Source organism: Martes martes, assembly GCF_963455335.1.
Source record: "Martes martes genome assembly, chromosome: 16".
Classification (NCBI taxonomy): Eukaryota; Metazoa; Chordata; class Mammalia; order Carnivora; family Mustelidae; genus Martes; species Martes martes.
Genome location: NC_137904.1, coordinates 59,337,407 through 59,355,512, shown reverse-complemented (window position 1 = coordinate 59,355,512; position 18,106 = coordinate 59,337,407). Strand labels below are relative to the sequence as shown.

At 47.5% G+C, this 18,106-nt stretch overlaps 1 protein-coding gene across 1 annotated transcript in view; it reads right to left on the bottom strand.

Moving 5' to 3' along the window:
* Positions 1–3: 3 nt before the first annotated feature.
* The window catches only part of NUP85 (nucleoporin 85), a 29,919-nt gene continuing 11,816 nt past the window's right edge, over positions 4–18,106 (bottom strand). The window contains exons 6-19 of the mRNA XM_080825383.1: positions 16,763–16,832; positions 15,450–15,571; positions 11,245–11,379; positions 11,017–11,139; positions 10,441–10,572; positions 9,970–10,076; positions 4,531–4,614; positions 4,364–4,429; positions 4,011–4,162; positions 3,135–3,252; positions 2,930–3,030; positions 1,383–1,534; positions 877–978; positions 4–506 (exon numbers count right to left, since the gene is read on the bottom strand). Of these exons, the coding sequence (XP_080681509.1) occupies positions 408–506; positions 877–978; positions 1,383–1,534; positions 2,930–3,030; positions 3,135–3,252; positions 4,011–4,162; positions 4,364–4,429; positions 4,531–4,614; positions 9,970–10,076; positions 10,441–10,572; positions 11,017–11,139; positions 11,245–11,379; positions 15,450–15,571; positions 16,763–16,832 (1,563 nt within the window). The 3' untranslated portion in view covers positions 4–407. The remainder of the gene's footprint in view (positions 507–876; positions 979–1,382; positions 1,535–2,929; positions 3,031–3,134; positions 3,253–4,010; positions 4,163–4,363; positions 4,430–4,530; positions 4,615–9,969; positions 10,077–10,440; positions 10,573–11,016; positions 11,140–11,244; positions 11,380–15,449; positions 15,572–16,762; positions 16,833–18,106) is intronic.

Here is an 18,106-nt window from a genome sequence, read left to right as displayed (position 1 = left end):
TATGCTGGTATCACCTGACGCTTTAGTTGACGAAAGTACAGGTTCCCGGACCTTTTCTAAACGAAAGAAAGGATAAATGTTACAGTTGATTCTAAAGGCTGGATTTCTGAAGCATAAATAAACCACTCACCACCTTGCTTGAGCTTCTAGTAGGAAGGAGGGCACTGGATTCACCATCCTAACTGCTAGGAGTGGCTTTTTCTCTTGGGAGCCAGAGAAATCAGTTCTATCCAAGAAGGAGCAATTTCTCAGTTTCTACCACCTCAGGTTCACAGTAGAGGCAGGGAAAACTCCCCAGCTGGACTCTTAAGAACTTCCCTTCTATTTGGGGGAGAAAATTTATTCTTTCAAAAATGTATATACATTGCCATACAAAGATGCCACGTTGAAGTCGCTCTCAGGTGGTCTCAGGAGCCTTCCAAAGAGCCTTCCTTGATAATGGCACGGCCGAGATTGCGTGCGAGAGCAAGTCTCAGCATTTCCAACTTGGTGTTCTCGACGTCCTCCTAAAAGCAAAGGTAGCCAGCATGAGGCACGACAGGAAGTGTTCCTTCCTTAAAGCTCTGCAAAGCTCTATCTGACCCAAAGGCAGACCAAGGGCATTTAACATTTAGTAGGAGCTTCCAGCAAGTTGTTGACAGAAGAACTGCAGGCAAAGACCCACTGTGACTGAGCGCCAGCAAAGTAGAGATGAGAACACCTAGAAACCCCGCTTCCTCCTAAAAGAAGTTGGGTGTGTTAATTACAGGTTAAGCGGTAACTCAAGAAGCACAAGTCTGTAAGGGGCCAGCGTTTCTGGAGGGAAACAAGGGAGTCCAAAACAGAAGCCTTTTCTCATTGCCATTATGCAATCAACAATCTGAAAGCTAAAATAACCTGGATCCGCTGAACACCAGGCTCTCTCCACACTGGCCTTCTTGAGGCGAAGTCCTCTAGACATCTCATCAACTCGTATGTTTGCTCCGCTGAAAAAACCACCTAGGGGAGAGGAGAGAGGAGAGAGGCTGCTTTGCTTAGCTGCTCCCCAGCCAAGGGTTCCACTGGTTTGGGCATGTGCCCAGGTTCAGAGATCGCCTTCTGTGCGTGCCCTCCAGGAGGAGTGGATATGCAGCCCTGGGAGGACAGAGAGCCCCTATGCTCACTCCCAGCCCTTCTTGTCAGGGCCCTAAGCTGAGTACTGTCAGTAGACCGCAGCCTCCTTTCAAATTAAGTAGCTTTTCTTGTGTAGATACTGGGTTTCCAGAGTGGGCATAATGGGGGAATCCGAACACACGTGCAGGGCCCTACTTGGGAGAGGACGTACAGATGTGCATCTGCAACAGCTAAGGAAGGAAGCACAGTCAGGGACTGTAAGACAGAGAAGAAAATCATTCAAACTGTACCTCTTTCTCTTCCAAAAGGGGCAAGGCATCTATTAGTAGTATTACCCAGAAAGACCGTGGGGCAATCTGGGAAGTCATCAGTGACAGGAGAAGAGAAGCCGCATCAGTAAGACGCTTCTCCCCATAAAATCGGTGGAACTCGCGGTACTTTCCTAGGGAGAAAACAGAGCATTAGTTCACCTCTGGCCCAAAACAAGACAAAAAGATCCCAGACTCCAGAGCAGGGAGATCCTTCCAGAACTGCCTCCAAACTCATGGACCAGTGAGACCAATGGGACTGAAAAAAACACATTTTGAAGGGACTCTAAAGAGCCAAACCTGGGAGAATGTAACCATCAAACCAAACAAGAGACGCGGACTACAACAGAGTGAAGAACCCACAAGTCTCAATCTGATCATGAGGAAACACGAGATAAATCCAGACTGAGGACATTCTACAAGAGAGCAGAACAGACTTAAAAAATGTCAAGGTAAAGAAGGACCAAGAGAGGCGGAGACATTAGAGAGGAAAACTGAATTCGTGAATGAATAAAAGACACCGCTGGGGGGGTACCTGGGGGGATCAGTGGGTTAAGCCTCTACCTTTGGCTCAGGTCATGATCTCAGGGTCCTGGGATCGAGCCCCACATCGGCTCCCTGCTTCCCCCTCTCTCTGTCTACCTCTCTGGCTGCTTGTGATCTGTCTCTCTGTCAAATAAATAAATAAAATCTTGGGGCGCCTGGGTGGCTCAGTGGGTTAAGCCGCTGCCTTCCGCTCAGGTCATGATCCCTGGGTCCTGGGATCGAGTCCCACGTTGGGCTCTCGCTCAGCGGGGAGCCTGTTTTTCCACCTGCCTCTCTGCCTACTTGTGATCTCTATCTGTCAAAAAAATAAATAAAATCTTAATAAATAAATAAATAAAATCTTTAACCCCCCCCCCCCCCCAAAAAAAGACACCACTGGGACCACAGATTTGATAAGAGCAATGCACTCAGATAGCTGGTTCTCTAAGAGGATGTTCTTGTTCTTAGGGAAACAGTCTCCAACTTACTTTCAGATTGTTCCCCAAGAACCTGAGTGAATGGGGCACCTGGGTGGCTCAGTCGGTTAAGCGTCTGCCTTCGGCTCAGCTAGTGTTCCCAGGGTCCTGGGCTTTAGCCCCGCATGGGGCTACCAGCTCAGTGGGAAACCTGCTTCTCCCTCTCCCGCTGCCCTTCCTGCCCCCCATTACCGCTCACTCTTCTCTCACTCATGCTCTCTGTCTCTAATACATAAATAAAATCCAAAAAAAAAAAAAAAAGAAAGAAAAAGAAATTTAAAAAAATAAATAAAAATGGTGCATTTGGAGAAAAGTGTACATGGGAGTTCCTTAGTCCTTATACTACTTTCAGACTTTTAAGTTTGACATTACTGGGAAATGTCAGAAAAAATGCTTTGCAGAGTCAGGCATACATGGTTCTATGAGTTTGGGCTCAACAGGAACATCGGATATGCCTAAATCAGTCCCTCCCATCTGCACAACCCACCACTATGCCAAAGGTCCCAGACACAGAGACCAGAGACTCACCCAGGAAGGTCAGTCGATCACTGAGCATCATGGCTGGCCCTAGGTTGTCAATGAGATCCAGGTCAGAAAAGGAGCCTCGCTCACAGTAATCCTTGAGGAACCTGCAAGGCCAGGCCCAGAGGTCTGAACAGCGCTCCCAGGGCCCCTTCCTCAGCCTGCCAACTTCCTGGACAGTCCCTAGAAAGCCAGGAGCAGTTGAACCCACCTGTCTGACACCAGCGTGGCAAAGGCAGCATCTTTGGCTCGGATGCTCCAAGACAGGGCAGAGCCCAGGCGATTGTTGCGGACAGCGTTCATGGCCAAGATCTTACAAATGCTGCGAACTTTGCAGGGAGAAGAGAAAAGATAAACTTTTCACCTTGCCAATCAGGCCATTCCTGAACTCTGCCAGGTAGGAGCAGGCTTCCCACCTCCTCTGGAGTTTTCTGCAGCCTCTCCACAGGCTCCAAATACAACTTGGTTGGCAACACTGGGGACTCTGGGATTTTTAAATTGTCTCCTGGCATTATTAACACCATGACCCACCCTGGCAGGATTGGCTTTATGAGTGGGCTTGATTTCAGGGATGGCAAAAAGATTTTTATGGCTCCCCACAGATCAGCTCCTTCATTATCTGTCCAGGTGCCAAAAACATCCTTTGGGTCTTGAATTGGCTGTATGTTTTCAGAGATGGTCATAAGCAAGCAAATGCCTCTGGAAAGAACAACTTAGGTGTTTAACCACGCAACTCAACTCAAGCAAATATCACTGCTTTCTTTCTGTGCTCTTCCTGAGCTGCCTCTGGTCCTGCTTTCCCACTGAGCCAGCCTTAGCCAGCAACAGCAACCCACCTGGGAGAAGTGAATTACAAGCTGACCCAGTCCTGACCTTCTTAGAGTCAGCAGGAGAGAGGAAGTAGGTCAGGATCTTTTCAAAAGGCAGTGTGTTCCATTGCTCACAAGTCCTGATGGATCCCTAGTTGTTTGTCCCTCCTCAATAATTTTCCTGTTCTGGCTTATTTATTGACCCCAATGCCCGGCCTCTCTCCAGTCTGGCTGGCGCAGCATGAGCAGAAAGTGCGCTAGGGGCAGGGCGGGCTCACCTTGCTCGGTCATCTGCCGCTGCTCACATATCCGCAGCACCTTAAGGGCTTTCTGCTCAGTGCTCAGGGGGATGCGTTCAATGTGCAGCTCCAAGGAAACTCGGCCGAGCTCAGGGCAGTAGTCAAAGTAATCCACTCCCAGCTGCCACAGGCTGCAACGGTCCAAGGACAGACATGAGAGCCTGGTGAGCCCATGTGCTGCCCCACAGCTCGGGGACTGGTACCAAGATGGCTCCTCCCCTGAACCCCTGTAACCTTCAGAGAATCAGACGGGCAAGAACACCCCAAGATCCAAGGGTACGTGCATGCTGAGAAACACCATGCTGCCGCCTCACACCCTTGGGCCTTCCTACCTGTGATGAGCAAACAGTCCCGAAGCATATTCCAGCAGGAGGAACTCTCTCATGTTAGATCCGAAGCTGGAGTAAAACATAACAGGAGACCAAAACCCCTGGCCTGCTCCATCCAGGGCCCTCCCACAGCCCCTCCCTGAGGGCTGGCACGGCTGCCAGACACTTACTAGAGGTTGTGTGACTGGAGGAGCTTGCAGTGATCCAGCAGGTCTGTCAGATGGGCCACAAACCACCAGTTGCTTAGTGCGATGCTGTGGGTTCAAACGCCAGGGCAAGGAGGAGAGTCAGGGTGACAGTGTGTGGCCCAGGTAAGCAGGGACCCCACACATCCTTTCCGTAAAAGGATGGGAGGGGCAGGGACAAGTGGAAATCTGGCTGGAAGCACATAGTGAGAAATTTCTCGGCGCTATGTGGGGACTGACAGTGGACATCTAGGATGGTCAACCCTAAGCGGCCGCCACCAACCTAGATCTCTGGAGACTGTCACAGTGAAAATAAAATTCAGGGATCCAATCAGATGCAGAGAATATGTATAGAGAATAATGCGTAAGAAAAAGAATAAAAAGGAACAGACATAAACACAGAGAACAAACTGGTGGTTGCCCCAGGGAGGGAGGCGGGGGGATGGGAGAACGAGGTGAAGAGGTACAAACTTCCAGTTACAAAATGAGCAAGTCATACAGATGAGAAGTATAGCCTAGGGACCACAGACAATAATATAACTTTATGTGGTCACAGCACTTCTGGCGGTGAGCATTTTGTAATCCACAGAACTGTCAAATGTTGTAAACCTGGACCTAACATGTCAACTATACAGCAATTAGAAAAAGAAAAACACTAAAAGTGCTTTTATTTTTTTTATTTTTAAAGATTTTATTTATTTATTTGACAGATCACAGGTAGACAGAGAAGCAGGCAGAGAGGGAGGAAGCAGGCTCCATGCTGAGCAGAGAGCCGGATGCAGGGCTCGATCCCAGGACCCTGGGATCATGACCTGAGCCGAAGGCAGAGGCTTTAACCCACTGAGCCACCCAGGCGCCCCTAAAAGTGCTTTTAAACATTTGTCCAGTGCTTGATGCTTGTCCGGTGCTTGATGACACATGGAATTCAGAGGTGCCTGGGTGGCTCAGGCAGGTAAGCACCTGCCTCTGGCTCAGGTCACGATCCCGGGGTCCTGGGATCGAGCCCCGCACTGGCAGGGAGCCTATTTCTCCCTCTCCTCCCTGCTTGTGCTCTCTCTCGATATCTCTGTCATTCTCTCAAAAATAAATGAGATCTTAAAAAAAAGAAAAGAGAGACACCTGGGTGGCTCAGTTGGTTAGGCATCTGTCTTTGGCTCGGGTTGTGGACCCAGGGTCCTGGGATCAAGTCCTACATCAGGCTCCTTGATCAGCGGGGAGCCTGCTTCTCCCTCTACCTGCTCTGCCTGCTCTGCCAGCAGCTCTCTGTACTTCTGCTCTCTCAACAAACAAATAAATAAATAAAAATCTTTAAAAAAAAAAACAAAAAAACATGGAATTCAGAAGAATATCTGTACTTGCATCTGGCTTCACTGTTAATGTTTCTTACATACCTTTTAATTAGTATATGACTATATATGTAGGACTTTTTTTTTTTTTTTTTTTTAAGATTTTGTATGTCAGACCACAACTGGGGGGAGTGGCAGGAAGAGGCAAAGGGAGAAGCAGGCGCCCCACTGAGCAAGAAGCCTGATGCAGGAGCCAATCCCAAGACCCTGAGATCATGACCTGAGATGGAGGCAGACACTTAACCAACTGGGCTACCCAGCATCCCAATCCTTGACTACTTTTTTTAAAGATTTATTTACTTTAGAGAGAGCGAGAGCGTGAAAAGACGGGGGGGGGGGGTAGGGAGAGACTCTCAAGCAGACTCCCTGCTGAGCACAGACCCCTCTGCGGAGCCTGATCTCAAGACCACGAGAGCTGAAACCAAGAGTCGGACACCTAACCAACTGCACCACCCAAGTGCCCTAATATTTGACTATTTTTTAAAATCTTGGGTAAGGGAAATTTTTTTTTTTAAGATTTTATATGTTTATTTGACAGACAGAGAGATCACAAGTAGGCAGAGAGGCAGGCAGAGAGAGAGGAGGAAGCAGGCTCCCTGCTGGGCAGAGAGCCCAATGCGGGGCTCGATCCCAGGACCCTGAGACCATGACCTGAGCCAAAGGCAGAGGCTTAACCCACTGAGCCACCCAGGCGCCCCAGGTAAGGGAACTTTTCATGACTGCTTTCTGTAACAAAATCAAGCACAAGTAAAGTGGAAGCAGACTATCAAGGCAAACAGTTTTGAGGTGTACTTGTGCACTAAGGTAAAAAATATTCTGCTTTCATAATAAAAAAGAACAGGGATTGGTTTACACTGAATTACTGGACAAATGTTTAAAGCTTCTGCCTTGGGGGCATCTGGGTGGCTCAGTGGATTAAAGCCTCTGCCTTCGGCTCAGGTCATGATCCCAGGGTCCTGGGATGGAGCCCCACATCGGGCTCTCTGCTCAGCAGGGAGCCTGCTTCCTCCTCTCTCTCTCTCTGCCTGCCTCTCTGCCTACTTGTGATCTCTGCCTGTCAAATAAATAAATAAAATCTTTAAAAAAAAAAAAAACCTTCTGCCTTGTTCTTAGGGCTGCAGACCCTTAGGCCATCTGTTTCAGGATTCTGCCATTACAGAATGTCCCTGTTGGTCTTCCTAACATTCCCTTTGCAGAACAGCTTTTTCAAACTTTATTAATAACTGCATCTATGACATTCAAAAAATTATGTATGCTGGGATGCCTGGCTAGCTCAGTTGGCAGAGCATGTGACTCTTGATCTCAGGGTCATGAGTTCAAGCCCCACATTAGGCACAGAGATTACGTAAAAGAAAACTGGGGTGCCTGGGCGGCTCAGTCAGGTGTCTGACTCTTGGTTTTAGCTCAAGTCGTTATCTCAGGATCAGGGGATCGAGCCCCATGATGGGCTCCCTGCTCAGTGGGGTCTGCCACTCTCCCTGCTTGTGTTCTCGCTCTTGCTCACTCTCTCGATAATCTTTAAAAATTTTTTGAAAAAAAAATTATCTTTGCCAATTTTCAAAAACACCTGTATTTCTACAATCATCCTCAAGTACTAAGAGGTCTATTAATTCATTATGAGCTACACAAAGTCCTATCATGCTCAAGTTTTTTGTTTTTGTTTTTTAAGATTTTCTTTATTTATTTGACAGAGAGAGAGGGAAGACAATCAGGGACAGAGGGGGAGGGAGAAGCAGGCTTCCCGCCGAGCAGGGAGCCCCATGTTGGGACCCATCGCAGGGTCTTAACTAGATAGTTACTTAACAAAAAAAGCACCACAAACGGTACTCGAGACCACAGTTTCAGTCAGTCTCTACCTCTCTGTCCCCTTCATCTAGAAAAAGTAACTTTATCATTTGTCTACCTGGACTGTTCTAAGAAAAAAAAAATGAGAAAATGGATATAACATTGCTTTAAAAAGATTCTTTTGGGGGGGGCACCTGGGTGGCTCAGTGGGTTAAAGCCTCTGCCTCCGGCTCAGGTCATGATCCCAGGGTCCTGGGATCGAGCCCCGCATCGGGCTCCTAGCTCAGTGGGGAGCCTGCTTCTCCCTCTGCCTGAGCTCTGTCAAATAAAATCTTAAAAACAAAACAAAACAAAAAACAAAAAACCTCTCCCTTTTAACACCTTTAAAAAGGATTTCCCTCGGGGCACTTGCGAGGCTCGGTGGGTTAAGCCTCTGCCTTCAGCTCAGGTCATGATCTCAGGATCCTGGGCTTGAGCCCCGCATGGGGCTCTCTGCTCTACGGGGAGCCTGCTCCCCCCATCCCCTGGCCTGCCTCTCTGCCTACTTGTGGTCTCTCTCTGTCAAATAAATAAATAGAATCTTTAAAAAAAAAAAAAGGATTCCCCTCACTCCCCTTTACAGGGCAGTCAGGAGCCCAGCTGACACCACACCCAACCAAGGCAGCAAGACCTCCCCACCCCACCAGCACCTGGCCCGGCTCCAGATGTTCACCACTTTCCAGGAACCTAGCCTGGGTCCGACCGGTATAGCTCAGGAGAAACCAAGTGCTCACAAGACCGAAAAGCCAATCCTTCCCCATCCAGGAGGGCACACTTCTAAAACTCTGCTACTCTCTCTGAAGATACTTCAGGCTTTCCTCTAACGCCTGAGATAAGGTCCCAGAACTCGCATTACGGTACCATTTTCAAAGTAGAGTAGGAAGTAGCTTCCTAATCAGAAAAACCCTAGCTCCAAAATTTTTAAGAAACAGAAATACTTTAGACCCTTTCCTATTTGCCAGGACAGACAGATGTTCAGACTAACGGACTGGGAGCCGGAGCCTGATCCTTCTTTATGTGTGACTGGCAGGAGGGTGAGGCCATTTTCTGCGGCCTTCACGAAAGCCACTCCACTGGCACCCTCTCTTTTTTTCTGTTGTCACTGCAGAGAACAGGGTGCTTTCCCTTTTCACTGTCCTTCCTCCTGGTTGTGCTCAAATCCGATTTGTTCCCAAAAATTGAGATATGGCTTGTGAAGGAAGCCCGGGTGGAAATAACCCACTCCTGTAACAGCCAATATATTTAGGAACGCCCATTACTTCAACTTATAGGCAGAGACAATGACAAAGCCAAAGAATGACATGTGTGCGCACCTTTTGCAAGTTATTCCCACTAACCGCTCTGTGCAGACAGCCCCCCCCCACAGCTGGATTCTGAAAGTCATCTTCCAGCTCCAGCTACACGTCTGTGAAAAGAATATGGACACAAAACCTAGTTTTCTTCCTCCACCATTTTCTTCAAGCTCCAGCTGTCTTCTAGCTCAAACAGGAGGAGCATAGCAGGAGGGGAATCCCTTCCCATTGCCCAGATCTACTGAAAAAGATCTGGCGGAGGTCAGTGAATGTGATACTGAGCAAGGCCGTCTGCTGTAGTTCCCAACAGTCATCGGCTGGGGGTCTTCAACGCAATACCCACATGTCCACGCTGCACAAGAAGGGACACAAAATGACGTCTGACTTACTATATATGAAAATTCCCGACAGGCTGTACCTTTGATTCGTTGTCTGACACTCCCTTTCTCACCTTGCTGAAGATTCAATGCACTGACAAGACACCCTTTTGAGGAGGGGGTAGTGTAGAATCCTCACTCTAAACAGACTCAGCCAGGAGCCTGCTGGTGAGGCAGCTCATGGCTCACTAGACAGTGAGGCTACTGAGAAGTGCTCTCCCTTAAGGCAGTTTGCATATCCATCAGGTTCCAAGAAAGAGGCTTGCTGGCTTTTTTCTGGATTTTAAATATCAAAGTAATTTACTGCAGTGTTGTTCAAGTAAACATCCCTGAAAATTGTTATAAATACAGTAAACATAGTACCTCAGGAAGGTCCCCAAGCTTGTCCAGAAAGAAGCCATTATCTACCTCCATGTGGCTCAGGAGGGGAGGATATGTGTGGGAAGCAAGTTAAGACACCAGTAAGAAGGAACAAGACATTCTAAGAAAAGATGGTGGTGCCAGCTGCACAACACTCTGACTCCACTTGGTTTCACTGAACCGCACACGTAAAGACAGAAAAGGCGGTGGCGCCGCAGGTCCTACCTGCACTCCTTGATCACTTGGTGGATGTCAAACTCAAAGGCTGCCAACAAGATGTTGTCCAGGGGTTCTGGGCTGCTCTCACCTCCCAAAAACAGGTCAAGGCTGGACTGTGGAAAGTTGGTGACCCACTCAATTCCCAGATGGAAGCAGAGACTCAAGGGGGCAGGCAGGGCTGCTGTGTAGGGAACCCTGGAGAAGGGCGATGGGGTCCTTCAAAAAGGGCCAAAGGAAGGGCACCTGGCGGGCTCAGCTGGAAGAACGTGCGACTCTGGATCTCTAGAGTCATGAGTTTGAGCCCCGTGTTGGGGGCAGAGATTACTAAAAAAATAAACTTAAAAGGAGGAGGGAGGGGCAAAGGAAAGATCCTTCCTGTTCTCCAGGGGGGTTCAACTCAAAGAGGCCGCATGCTGACAATGACCTAGCCCACAGGATTCGCACTCCCCACCACCATCCCTTGGAGTTCAGGCTCACCTGGGCATAGAGGTGCAGGTCAATGGGTTTCACTGTGGGATGAGAGTACAGGAGCCGGGTCACTAGGAAATGATACCAGTTATTCAGCAGCTCCTTCTGCTCCAACAGAGCGGCTTCATCTCCCAGCATGATCTAAGGAAAGAGGTATTTTCCTTCAATTCCAGACCAACTTCTCTGTTAACTCTCCTGGTCTCGGGGCTCCTGGGTGGCTCAGTCGGTGAAGCACCTGCCTTCAGTGGAGGTCATGATCCTGGGGTCCTAGGATGGAGCCCTGCATCAGGCTCTCTGCTCAGCGGGGAGCCTGCTTCTCTCTCGCCCTCCACCCCCCTCCCTCCCTCCCCACCTGCTCGTGCTCTCTCTAGCACAGGCTCTCTCTCTCTCTCAAATAAATAAATAAAATCTAAACAAACAAACAAAAACAAAAAACCTCTGCTAATCTCAACCAGAGCATCTGGTCTGAGAGCCCTCTTCTTCCTGATGGACAGCCTTGTCTGGAGAGGATCACATTCCTGGTATTGCTGTGTTGGATGTCACTGCTCCAACTTGGACCCCAACCTGGACTTCCTTCCCACGGACCTTGCAGAGAGACTCCAGGTGAGGACTGGCAGCAAATGTGCTGTCCTGGAGGTGACGCTCGCATTCCTCGTGCCAGTGCTGCCACTTCAGCTCCAGCTCTGTCAGCGTCTGGGTGTTACCAGGCTAAGGGGAGAGACACAGTGAGATGCCATCGCCACAGAAATGCTTTGTGCTTAATGAACGAACCCCTCTCTTGTGACCCAGGAGAACAGGGCTGCTCCCACATACACTGAGAACGGGCATTGTCCTCATCAGGTCCCCTAGGATTCGGCACATGCCTGCAGAGGAGGGACTGGCATCAGCTTCCTTGGAGAGCATCTGCCGAGCCTCGTCCAGCCGGCCCTGTAGCACCAAGATGGTCACCTGGGGGACACACAAGAGCATGAACATTCACGGACGCCCAGGAGCCAGTCTCCTCAGTCCACACTTGGGCTTCCTAGCCTTACGGAAGTGTGCTGGTTCCTTCCCTCCAGCAGTCATCTAGCTCATCTAGTCTAAGGGTTTTAACCTGGACCATGCTTCTCAAACTGCATGTTTTAACACATTACAGGATGCAACCAACTTTTTAAAAATAAATGAAATGGGGACACCTGGCTAGATCATTCAGCAGAGCACGCAACTCTTGATCTCACAGTCATGAGTTCAAGCCCCACACTGGATGTAGAATTTACTTAATAAGTGGTGAATGAAAGAAACAGGAAACAGAAAATGGCTGAGCTCCCTACTCCATGGGAACTCACTCTGCCTGCCTGTTTTCCCTGTCTGTCAAATAAATAAATAAAATATTTTTTTTAAAGATTTTATTTATTTATTTGACAGACAGAGATCACAAGTAGGCAGAGAGGCAGGCAGAGAGAGAGGAGAAGCAGGCTCCCTGTTGAGCAGAGAGCCGGATGCGGGACTCGATCCCAGGACCCTGGGATCATGACCTGAGCCGAAAGCAGAGGCTTTAACCCACTGAGCCACCCAGGTTCCCATAAATAAAATATTTTTAAAAAATAGAAAATGGCATAGTACATCAAGTAAAGATTAGTTCATAAAAGGTTCAAATAAACACACAGACGCACACATACGCTCAACATCAACAGTCAGTCCTCTTTACTCAGATTCCGCATCTGGTGAATTTCCCCACTTGTTAACGTCTATTTGTAACCCCACAGTAAGTATGTGAGGTAGTGTCACCATTACTTGTGGATGTGTGCAGAGTGGCAAAAATGAGCTACCTGATGTGCACATTCCCAGCTGAGGATGACCAACGCAGAGCTCTACTTTCTTGTATCAACTCTCACACCAACCAAGGGTCTTTTTCAGGATCTACCTAGGGCCACTTTTTTTGTATTGTTGTGCTTTTTGCTGAGCATTGTGCTGAAGTGCTAAGGAGGGATGGCGGCCCACAGGAAGAAAATGTGTTAGATTAGCCTCGTTCAGGCACGCGCTACTGTGTTATTCGCCATGAGTTCAATGTTAATGAGTCAACAGTATATATTAAATGAGGTGTCCTGGGGCTCCTGGGTGGCTCAGTGGGTTGAAGCCTCTGCCTTTGACTCAGGTCATGATCCCAGGGTCCTGGGATCCAGCCCCGCATCGGGCTCTCTGCTCAGCAGGGAGCCTGCTTCCTCCTCTCTCTCTCTGCCTATCTCTCTGCCTCCTTGGATCTCTGTCAAATAAATAAATAAAATCTTTTAAAAAATTAAAAAAAAAATAAATGAGGTGTCTTTAAGCAAAATCATACATAAAACAAGGTTATACACTGATCAGCTGACAAAAATGGGATCAGAGGCTAGAGGAATCTATATTACAATAATCAGTAATACAATGTTCAGGCAACTTTATAGACTTTAACTGTCATGAATAATGACAACCAACAGTACATACACACTAACAAATATGTAAAACATACAAAATAACATTTTCCCATACTACGTCATGCTCAAAAAAGCCAAAGATAGGGGCGCCTGAGTAGCTCAGTTGTTAAGCATCCGCCTTCGGCTCAGGTCATGATCCCAATGTCCTGGGATTCCTGGGATCGAGCCCCGAATCAGGCTCCCTGCTCAGCAGGAAGCCTTGCTTCTCCCTCTCCCACTACCCCTGCTTCTGTTCTCTCTCTCACTATCTCTCCCTCTGTCAAATAAACAAACAAAATCTTTTTTTTTTTAAGTGCCAAAGATATGTATGCTGACAAATCCCCAATTTCTCTCTAGCCTGTACTTCCTTCTCTGGATTCCAGACTTGCACACAGTACTGCCCGAGATAGTGTCTCCACTTAGACCTCATGGGCATCTTAAATGTAGCATCTCTAAAAGTAAACACCCGGCTGCCTCCAACTCACCAACCTGATCTTCCCACATTCTCTCATTTCTTACACATGCACATCTAATCTATTAGCCAATCCCATCAACAGTATCTGTAAACTGCATCCAGAATGTAATCACTCCTCACCACCTCCTCTGTTCAGCTCCCATTCTTGTCCAAGTCACCACCATCTTTTCATGGTTTAGTACCATAGCCTCTAGACTGGTCTCTGCTTCTGCCCTTCCTCCATCCCTGGTAGAGTACCCAGAGAGCCTTGGAAACCTACATCCAATCACGGCGTGAACGCTGAGCTCTCCTATGTGCTCCTACCCCATCTGACTCAGGGGCTGTGTCCATCAACTGGCTCAGACACATATATATCTTTTAATCAAAATATAATCTTTATTTGAAAAAAGAGCATGAGCGGGAGGGAGGGGCAGAAGGAGAGGGAGAAGCAGGATCCCCACTGAGCAGGGAAACCCAATGTAAGACTTGAATCCAGGACCCTGAGATCACGACCTGAGCTGAAGTCAGATGCTTAACTGACTGAGCCACCTAGGAGCCCTAATTGTAACATAATCTTAAACATAACCTTAGGGGCGCCTGGGTGGCTCGGTGGGTTAAAGCCTCTGCCTTCAGCTTGGGTCATGATCCCAGGGTCCTGGGATCAAGTCCCGCATCGGGCTCTCTGCTCAGCGGGGAGCCTGCTTCCTCCTCTCTCTCTCTCTCTGCCTGCCTCTCTGCCTACTTGTGAACTCTGCCTGTCAAATAAATAAAATCTTTAAAAAAAACAAAACAAACAAAAAAACATAACCTTACTATCTGCACTGTACAGAAGAAACTAAATGATATTAAGTAACACATTTAATACCCCACAGCTAGCAAGAGGCAGAGCTGGCATCCTAACTCGGACAGTCTGGCACCACAGACCATGTTCTTACCACACTGCTCTACTGCCTCTCTCTAAGTCCCTACGATAGTCCAAGGAACCCTCTGATCTGACCCCGTGACTCTCTGCCCTTGCTCACACTGCTCCTGATCTCACGCGCCTCCAGGCGAGAGCATTTGCAGGTCTCACTATCTGCAACACTCCTTCCCCTCCTTTGGCCCAGCGCCCCCCCCACCACCATCACCTCACGAGGGAGGCCTTCCTTGATTCCTCAGCTCCAGCACTGCCCATGCCCCACCTTGGCTTTACTGCCCTCCACACCACAGTGCTTCCCTGTTAGGCATGCTACATATTTTACTTGTTTCTGTGCTTATTTCCTGTCTCCCCACCCAGGATATAAAGCTTCCTAAGGACAGTAATCTTCACCCACTTTGTTCATGACTATTTCCTCAGTGCCTTGCAAACAGGAGCACTCAATAAATAGTCAGTGAATGAATCAGAGACACAAAATCTGAGCCTAATACTTCCTGAACAAAGGCTCTCCCCACACTTGCACAGATCTCCCAGCAACAAAAAGCCCAGAAATAGCATCAAAGGCAACAATTCTTTACCAGAATTCCAGATTTTCTAAGTTTAATCAACTCTCCATTATTCAGGTCAACTAGCAATTTCTCTCCAGTCCCTCCCAATTGGGTCACAGGTCAGTAGGCATAGAGTACATACACACCCACCCCCACACACACTCACAACCCCCATACACACACTGACTTCCACACTGATAATCCAAAATAACTCCAGGATCATCCACCTTTTTGTTTTCAATAGCTATTTGGAGCTACAATTTACACACTATAAACACTCACCTATTTAAGTTGTAAGTTTGCACCATCACTACAATCCAGTTTTAGAACATTTCTATCACATCAAAACTCCTCCTACTCATTTAACCTCCGACCCCCTCCAGCTCCTATCAAACAGTTTTATCACGTCTTCTCTTCCTTAGACTCACAAAGAAATTAAATGTCCCCGCTCACTGGGACGTCCACAAAGCATTACTTTTCTTACAGGACAACTTAGTTCTAAACTCTCCTGGGGAGCAGGGAAGAAAAGATCTAAGAGCATCCCCATCATCACAGACCCGAAGAGCCAGTCCGATTCTGAGCAGGCTCAGCAGGCAATCCTCAGCCCCGCCTGAAGCACTGGGGAGAACAGATCATGAGATGGAAGTCAGGAAGGCCCAGGAGACGCTTACCAACTTCCAGAAGCTGTCATGTTTGCTTGGATTCTCACTGCCCAGGACATCTGCCAACAAACTGTCCACTTCACACACATGCAGTCGGACCCAGTCGAGGAGGTGAAGGAGAAGAGGGCCAGCTGGGAGGAAAGACTCTTGTTACACACACAAACCTCAGCTTTATCTGCAGCAAATTCCACTTTCCCATTATACAGACAGATAATGTAGGGCAGACAAGATGACTAGGTAGGAAGTACTTTATCCCACTTAGGTGGGTACCCATATGGTCCTGAAAAAAGGACTGAACTAGCAAATGGACTTACGAATAGTTCCTCTGAGTCAGGCAGCTCCACATTTCATGAATTTTTGAAAGGGCTGAATCTCACCTTCCACCTGTAATTCTTCATGACTATGCAGTACTCGGTGGCTACGTAAGGAATGGCCACTTAGGGATTGCTACTGACTAGGTGCTAGGTATGACAAAAACATAGCAACAGCCCTCAAAATATACGGGAGGAGGTAAAAACAGAATCAACTAATTTTATTTTCACATTGCTCAGGGCTTTAGCAGGAGTAGGAGTAAAAAACTATGACTGCACAGATTATTAACATTCATTTATGGATAAAAGCAAACGTAAGTTATCAAGAGAATGCAAAAAAACCTGCAGCACCTCCTCAGAGAGCCCACTCAGGCCAGGATACCATAACAACCACAACTTAGTTCAAGAACACGGAATAATCCAGAGTGCACAGTTCACAGGTAGGGCTGCCCCCTCCCTCAATCTCTGGGGACAGAAGTCTCCAAGTGACTTTGCCTCTCACCATCGAATCCCTCCTCACAGCCCTAAAACGTTGTTCCTTTCTTTTAATTTTTAATTTTAAACAACCGACATTTATTGTTTCACCTTTCTGGAGGCCAGAAGTCTGCGACCAAGGAGTGGACAGAGCTGGTTCCTTCTGAGGCTGGGAGGGAGACCCACTCCATGCCCCTTCCCTGATCCTAAAACTTTCTTCAGCTTGACCAGTCCACCATATGAATCCTGACCACCCCTGCCGCACACTAGTCCAGTGTGCTTTCCTGATGTTTTTCAGGGGTCACTTGCCCAACATCCTAGGTTTTTAGAGGCATAATCTCTGAGTTTTTTTGGTAGTATCTGATAAAACAGCAGGGTTTATTGGGTGTTATATACAGCTGTGTATGGTTATGTTGATGAAGAGTGAGGAAAAGAGCACTCTTGGCAATAAAATGCTCATCCCGACACACAGGAAAGACAAAGAGGAAAGGGCAGGAGGACACCTTTGGTATTGTGAAGGGATGATTTCTTGCTCACCTGGAGCTACTTCAATAAAAAGAATCTCACAGAGGTTCCAAATGAGCTCCATTGCTGACAAAATGGAGACCTAAAGAAGAAATGGAGACAAAGTTTTAACTGAAAACATTCCTGACATTTCTCTTACAGCAAAGGAATGAAGCAGGGCTTGAATCATATGAGGTCATTCATTATTAACTCAACAATTACTGAATATTTCTATAGCAGGGTTTCCCACAGGGAAGCCAGTGAGTGAATTTTAGGGGGTGGCAGGCAGATTAACATTTTTTTTTTAAATTTTAATGGTTCTTGTTTTAGTTTAATGTATATTATAGAAGAATATAATCAGCTCTCACACCCAAAGTCTTCATGAACATTTTGATTTAGAAAGAAGCTCTAAGGGGCACCTGGGTGGCTCAGTGGGTTAAGCCTCTGCCTTCGGCTCAGGTCATGATCTCAGGGTCCTGGGATCGAGCCCCACATTGGGCTCTCTGCTCAGCGGGGAGCCTGCTTCTCCCTCTCTCTCTGCCTGCTGCTCTGCCTACTTGTGATTCTATCTCTCTCTCTGTCAAATAAATAAAATAAAATCTTTAAAAAAAATTTAAAAAAAAAAAGAAAGAAAGAAGCTCTAAGTAAATGAGAGATGATTCTTAGGAAAATATTCAGTAAATTACAAATTACACACACACACACACACACACACACACTTTTTTTTTTTTCCGGGAGGGAGGGAGAGAGAGAGAGCGAGCAAGCGCGCGCACAAATAGGCAGAGAGGCAGGCGGAAAGAGGGGGAATCAGGCTCCCTGCTGAGCAGAAAGCCTGATGCGGAGCTTGATCCCAGGATCCTGAGATCATGACCTGAGCTGAAAGCAGAGGCTTAACCCGCTGAGCCACCCAGGTGCCCCAATAATATATATTTTTTAAGACTTTATTTATTTGAGAGACAGAGAGAGTGAGAGAGAGCATGAGAGCCAGAGGGAAAAGGAGACTCCCTGCTGAGCTGGGAGCCGAATTTGGGACTTCATCTCGGAGCTCAGGATTGTGACCTGACCCAAAGGCAGTAGCTTAACCAACTGAACCACCCAGATGTCCCTTCAGTAAATAATATTTAAAATTCTAATACAAATCAAAACCACTGTGAGATACCCCCTCACACCAGTCAGAATGGCTAAAATTAACCAGTCAGGAAAGGACAGGTGTTGGCAAGGATGTGGAGAAAGGGGAACCCTCCTACATTGTTGGTGGGAATGAAAGCTGGTGCAGCCACTGTGGAAAACAGTATGGAGGTTCCTCAAAAAGTTGAAAATAGAGCTACCCTACAACCCAGCAATCGCACTACTGAGTATTTACCCTAAAGATACAAA